A 6,086-nucleotide genomic window follows, 5' to 3' on the forward strand; every position below is an offset into this window, starting at 1 on the left:
AATTCTTGATATTAATAAATATAAATTTATTTTAACTTTATTAAATAAATATTTTAAATACAATTATTGCATTCAGTATTTTTATATTAATATTAAGATACTGTCTTGTAAACAGTACCAATATAAGTAATTTTGAGAATAGCTGCTATGAATTAATTTAATAATATAATTAAAGCATTAACTTACCATGATTTCTTTATTTTATATTCCATTCAATATTTCTAAATAACCATTACATACAATTAAAACGTATTACTGAGGTTAGAAAACGACCATGTGTTCCGGATATAGTACAAATACAAGTATGGAGTTCTTAACTTCCTGAGGTTTAAACGATTATTGAAGATTCATATAAAATATGTACATTTTTAAAAGTTACTAATTAAAATTGAACAATACTGACTTTTTTGTATTATATATTTTTAAATAACAAAATCTAATAAATTATATTTTATTAATTCGTTTTGTATGAATTTGTATTCACGATTAAGTTCGGTATACTTATATGTTCCCCTTTATGTTATGTATGGAAGTGGATGTCTCTATCTTCTTTTTCGATATTTAGGTTTTACTTACTTCACTTTTTATCTAGTGTATTATTAGTTACACAATATAGAAATTTACATAAATATTGTGAATAAATATATTAAAACTCTATTACTAAAGCAATAATAGTTTTCTATAATGTACGTATTTGCTTTACTGTTTACAGGTTATGTTTATTTATACTATTTAGTGTATATATACATTTTTATATTTCTCGATTTTTCTTTTTAAAGAATGGAATCTCGAACAGAATTTAAAATAAAATCTCCTCCGACTGATGCGATTTCAGCGGTGGAATTTGGACCCAACTCAACGCAATTTCTTCTTGTTTCTTCATGGGATAGTACGGTGCGATTGTATGATATTCATGCAAATACTATGAGATTAAAATATAATCATGATTTACCAGTTTTAGATGTTGCATTTCAGGTAATTACAAATTTATTAACTTCCTTTTTTTAATAAATATAATGCTAGATTTATGAGATAAACAAGTCATAAAGTGCTATAATAATGTAAGTAATATTTTTCAGTATGTAATTATATTTATATACTTAAAGCAAAAGAAGTCAAATAAAATATATAATTTAAAGTACAAACTAACTTCAATTTAATATTTATATGATAAAGAAAATGTAGGAATAAAATAGGAATAAACAACATATTCAACTTAATATTTATTTTTGGATATTTTATTTGACTTAAAATCTTAAATATTTGATACTGGTACAATACAGTATCTTTCTTTAATAGGATGCTGTTCATGCTTATAGTGGTGGTTTAGGAAATACATTAAAGATGTATGATATCAATAGTAATACAGGTATTATGTTTATATTCTTACCTTCATTCATATTTGTTATAATATGAATATAATAAAAATCACAAAAGAAATTATTTTATAGAATCAGTTATGGGTACACATGATAAACCAATTAGGAAAATTGAATACTGTGCTGCAGTAAATGCTATATTAACTGGTGGATGGGATGCAGCAGTAAAACTTTGGGATCCTAGAACACCCACTTGTGTAGGTAGTTATTTACAACCTGATGTTGTTCTTGCTTTATCTGTCTGTGGAGATAAGTTTGTAGTAGGTACAGCTAAACGTAAAGTTTGTATTTGGGATCTGAGAAATATGGCTGGTATGTTTCAAAGACGTGAAAGCAGTTTGAAGTATCAAACACGTTGTATTAAAGGTTTCCCTAATGAACAGGTAAGTTTGATATTTTGAAATAAATGAAAGGATTGCATAAATGAAATTTTAATTCAATTTGATATTGATATTAAATTTTATTTATTTTCAATTCTTAACCATTTTTAGGGATATGTCCTTAGTAGTATAGAAGGTCGTGTCGCCGTTGAGTATCTTGATACAACACCAGAAGCACAGAAAAAAAAATATGCTTTTAAATGTCATAGGATAAAGGAAAACAATGTGGAACATATATATCCAGTGAATGCTATTAGTTTTCATTCAACTTATAATACATTTGCAACTGGTGGTTCAGATGGTTATGTAAACATTTGGGATGGTTTTAACAAAAAGCGTTTATGCCAATTTCATAGATATAACGCCGGTGTTGCTGCTCTTAGTTTTAGTCATGATGGTTCTGTACTTGCTATAGGAGTATCATATTTAAATGAAGCTGAAATTCCACCAGGTGGAAATGACGAAAGAGAAATTTATATAAGATATGTGAATGATCAAGAAACAAAACCAAAATAATATCGTGTTATTGTACAAAGTTTTTTACAGAAAAAATAGATAAAAATTTTTTAATTATACTCTGCTTTATCGAAGCAGCAAAAATTAAATGCTGAAGCCTTGTCATAGAAATTAATAACTGTAATATACATAATAACAGTGTTCTATTTTACATTTTTATATCTTAAATAATTGACTGAGGATCATTCAGATTTTTACAAAGTAATACCTGTTCAGAATTATCAGGCTAGTCAAATTTTAATAAAATATTTTTTTGTAAAATATATATATTTTTTTTATTTATGGTAATAGACTTATTCAACAGTATTTTACATATTAAATATTTGTAGATATTATTGATTATTTAATCATAAGTTATTATTTTTATTATCAATAATAGAAAAACAATTTTTTCGCGTTTTATCTTTCATTTTATTTTTAAGTAAATTCATATTTTATATTTAAAACACAACTTACATAATATGTTTATTAAGTCTTTAAATAAATAAATCTTAATTTCAATCAAATTAAAATATATTTGTATAAAAATTAAACCTAATATATTGCAGCATTTGCTATATCTACTATAAAAAATATTAATTAAATAAATTTATTCAAGCACAGTGTATGTTAAAAAATACAAGAAGAAATTTGCTTAAAAAAAGTCTTTATTAAGCAATCATTAAGATAAAGTTAAATAACAACGTTTTAGGTTATACAATAAATTTATACATTTAATAAAATTAAATGTGTACAATATTAAAATAATTTGGAGCACTATAAATTTATAAAATTATTACAGATTATTTTGTAAAAAAAAATGAAATATGAATAATTTTTGTAATAACTTGCTCCTGTGTAAATAACTGTGCTAGTTATTAAAATATATATAATATATAAAATAATTATCAAAACTTAGTTGTTATACGAAAAATGCTGCTATACTATATAAAATTTAATATCACACTTAGTTAATAATACAAAACAATTACTGCCTATGTACTGTTGTATTGACAGTTGTAATTATTATAAATATCTGTAATTTAACATAAAAGAATTATAATGTTTATTATATTTTTTAAAGTTGTTTCTGTAATCATTGAAATTAGAAAAAATATTTTTATTCATTTTATATAATAGATAAAAGGAAGGAAATGTATTAGGGCAGTTGCATTGATGCAATTTATGTCATGCATATAACACCATATTACAAATAAAGTAAATATTAATATTTGCGCAATATGTTTTCACTTTTAGTGATTTACATATACCTACATATGGCATGCATTTTTAGTAGTTTAATAGCTTTTTATAACATTTGAATTAAAAATGTATACATTAACAATTTGTACTAGTATTTCCAGTTTTTTTAAATATGTCCTTTGAAAACTATAATTTTATTAAATTGTTACAATATGTGTCTATTACTGTAATATTTTGTTATATTAATACAGTATATCTGATAAATTTTTGTACAAACTTTGTTATTATATAACTGTTATTAGTAACAGAATACAATGATAAAGTTTGTGTGCAAGTCTACTACACATTCTGTATCTCAAAGGACTTTTCAGTAGATAATAGTATATTTACTTGCTTTTCTAATTAGATGCTCTATATTAATGGATAATTATCCATTTCTGTTTATTTTTTCTAACTGCACATAATATTTTATTTTTATGTTTTTGATGAGGTACTGTGACAAACAATAAATTTTCTTAATGTATCACGAATTGTATCATGTGTTGCAAAACTAATTCCTACAGCAATTGGGCCTTTCACCCAGTTCATGCTTAATCCTTTATAGAAGGCCATTATACCTTCTTCTCTGAAAATGATAAAAGACCATATATAAAACATTTTTGTTTAAAGTGAAAAAAGATTTAGTTATTTATATAACTATCTTCATCAGTATATATATGCATAATATTATTATATTTGTAAATGTGTCTTATAGTTTCAGTAATTTTAATTGTGGAAGCTTATACAATAAAAGTATACACATTATCAAATATAACTATAATTTTTATAAAATTATACTTATGAATTGTATTAAAAATGTATTAAATTTAATATACATTATTCTTATGAATAATGAGATGTGATTTAATCTGTTACTACCAAGGTGAAGTTTCAGAAATTTCATTGATTCTTGTTCCTATATTTTATGAGATAATAAGATTGTAAGTTTCGTTCATTTAAATTAAAGTTTAAGAGTTTCATAGAGTTTACCTTGGATTTTGCGATTCAAATTGACACGTCGGCAGTAGAGAATTAATTACAAAAATGAAAATTTTAAGCTTACTTGTAAACTTTCATGATGGTTGAGCTAATTGTGTGATAGTGCTGACCCTTGATTGCTGAGGTCTGCATTCTTCTCCGAACGATGTCCATAGGATAGCTGCTGGTCTGACCAACCATTCCAGCAATGGCGCCACAAATCAGTGATGTCGAGAAGCCAGGAATATTCACCGTGTACACTGTTCATCGACACGTAGCCATCATCGAACATGAAGCACGTACTTGAAATACACCGCCATCGGACTTGTCTCAACAAACGTCGCTATTAAAGTAATTATTGTCCCAATATCGGGAAACAGCCCCGATGTGCCCCACGGGTACCCTGCTTTACGATCATACACGAACCACTCTCGTTCGTATAAATCACGATTTTTTCTGCGTGCAAGCACCGTCACGGCGTAAAAGAAGTTTATGAAAGAACTGACTCACCAGTCAATAAATTCCTGAGTAGATCATAGGTGAAGAAACTGCAACCAGCATAAGGAATGACACCAAGTAATGTTGCAGTAAATCCACGGTAATAGGCCAATATTCCTTCTTCCATGTAAATACGTTTACAAATTTGTCGCAAGGTTTTGTATTCAGTTTTTTGTGTTACAGCCATTCTTGCTCTCATCAAATCCAATGGATAAGTAGTGCCCTGTGATGTTACACCCGCTAAGGAACCAGCAAGAAAATTCAGTCCAATCTTTTCTCTGTCAAAAAGAATAATTTTGAATAAATAATTATAACATAATTACAACACAGATAAAGTTTGTTGATAAGATATATAAGAGATTTATTAAATAATTTCAAAATATTAATTTCATTTTTATAAAAATATAATATAAAAATATCATATATGTTTAAAAATATGATATTAAGTATTATATTATTATTATTTTATAATATAATATAAAAAGATCAACAAAATATTTTGTATATTACATTAATTTATACTATTTAAATTTCATTTTCATTTTTCTGTTTTACCTTTCTAATCCATTTATTCCCAGAATTCTTTTCCACTGTTCATGAGCTGTAAACTGAACAGCAGAATATGGAATTATTCTGACCATAGTTGCACTGTTTCCACGCCACAAACTCAGCACTCCTTCTGTTTTAAGAGTTTTTATTAAAAATTGAAGTGCCAGTTTTGCCGAAAATGGTTGTTTTGAAATTTGAAAGTTTATTTTTGTGCGATCTAAAGGTGCAATTGTTGTTTTTGCTATTGCTCCTGCAATAGCACCTGATATCAAACTTGTCCATACTCTTTGTGTATTTGATATACCATCAGTCCCAATACATTTTTGCTGTTTCTTCTGAAATACACAATTTAATTTTGTGTATGATATAGAGGAATATCAGATTTTCCACTAACTGAAATCAGATATGCAATGAAATTCAAATTTATAAAATATAATGAAATTGAAATATAATTTATATATTAATTTTATTTTACTTAAAATTTTGTATGCTGCATATAAATAATGAATTTTTCAATTTTTAATTAATGTACTTATGATAAAATAAATGAAAATTCAAATAGATA

General features: G+C 25.6%; 3 protein-coding genes across 5 annotated transcripts in view; 1 reads left to right on the forward strand and 2 right to left on the reverse strand.

The window, feature by feature from the left end:
• Nop56 (Nop56 ribonucleoprotein) overlaps nucleotides 1–281 on the reverse strand; it is a 2,583-nt gene extending 2,302 nt beyond the window's left edge. The window contains exon 1 of the mRNA XM_017903577.1: nucleotides 187–281. Within this exon, the coding sequence (XP_017759066.1) occupies nucleotides 187–189 (3 nt within the window). The 5' untranslated portion in view covers nucleotides 190–281. The remainder of the gene's footprint in view (nucleotides 1–186) is intronic.
• Nucleotides 282–534: 253 nt separating this feature from the next.
• Bub3 (mitotic checkpoint protein Bub3) lies at nucleotides 535–2,364 on the forward strand. Its single transcript, XM_017903578.1, has 5 exons — nucleotides 535–686; nucleotides 780–975; nucleotides 1,300–1,369; nucleotides 1,452–1,762; nucleotides 1,871–2,364. Exons 2-5 carry the CDS (start codon nucleotides 781–783, stop codon nucleotides 2,273–2,275), a joined length of 981 nt encoding a protein of 326 aa, XP_017759067.1. The 5' UTR covers nucleotides 535–686; nucleotide 780; the 3' UTR covers nucleotides 2,276–2,364.
• A 1,507-nt stretch (nucleotides 2,365–3,871) lies between these two features.
• Nucleotides 3,872–6,086, reverse strand: part of DPCoAC (dephosphocoenzyme A carrier) — a 4,996-nt gene continuing 2,781 nt past the window's right edge. For 2 of the 3 annotated variants that reach the window (XM_017903568.1, XM_017903567.1), the window contains 4 exons: nucleotides 5,528–5,856; nucleotides 4,985–5,250; nucleotides 4,560–4,734; nucleotides 3,872–4,082 (listed from right to left, as the gene is read on the reverse strand). In XM_017903568.1, coding sequence (XP_017759057.1) covers nucleotides 3,932–4,082; nucleotides 4,560–4,734; nucleotides 4,985–5,250; nucleotides 5,528–5,856 — 921 coding nt within the window. In that variant the 3' untranslated portion in view covers nucleotides 3,872–3,931. Of the gene's footprint in view, nucleotides 4,083–4,559; nucleotides 4,799–4,984; nucleotides 5,251–5,527; nucleotides 5,857–6,086 lie in introns of all 3 variants that reach the window. The other variant, XM_017903569.1, reaches the window with a different exon arrangement.

This window comes from Eufriesea mexicana, unplaced genomic scaffold, assembly GCF_001483705.2.
Source record: "Eufriesea mexicana isolate 0111107269 unplaced genomic scaffold, ASM148370v2 scaffold2421, whole genome shotgun sequence".
NCBI lineage: Eukaryota > Metazoa > Arthropoda > Insecta > Hymenoptera > Apidae > Eufriesea > Eufriesea mexicana.

What these genes read in the sequence shown, in the direction of transcription:
- Bub3 (XM_017903578.1), top strand. Translation starts at nt 781, where the DNA reads ATGGAATCTCGAACAGAATTTAAAATAAAATCTCCTCCGACTGATGCG. An exon ending in TTTTAGATGTTGCATTTCAG is followed by an intron (nt 976 to 1,299) that starts GTAATTACAAAT and finishes TTTCTTTAATAG; the next exon opens with GATGCTGTTCATGCTTATAG. An exon ending in AAGGTTTCCCTAATGAACAG is followed by an intron (nt 1,763 to 1,870) that starts GTAAGTTTGATA and finishes AACCATTTTTAG; the next exon opens with GGATATGTCCTTAGTAGTAT.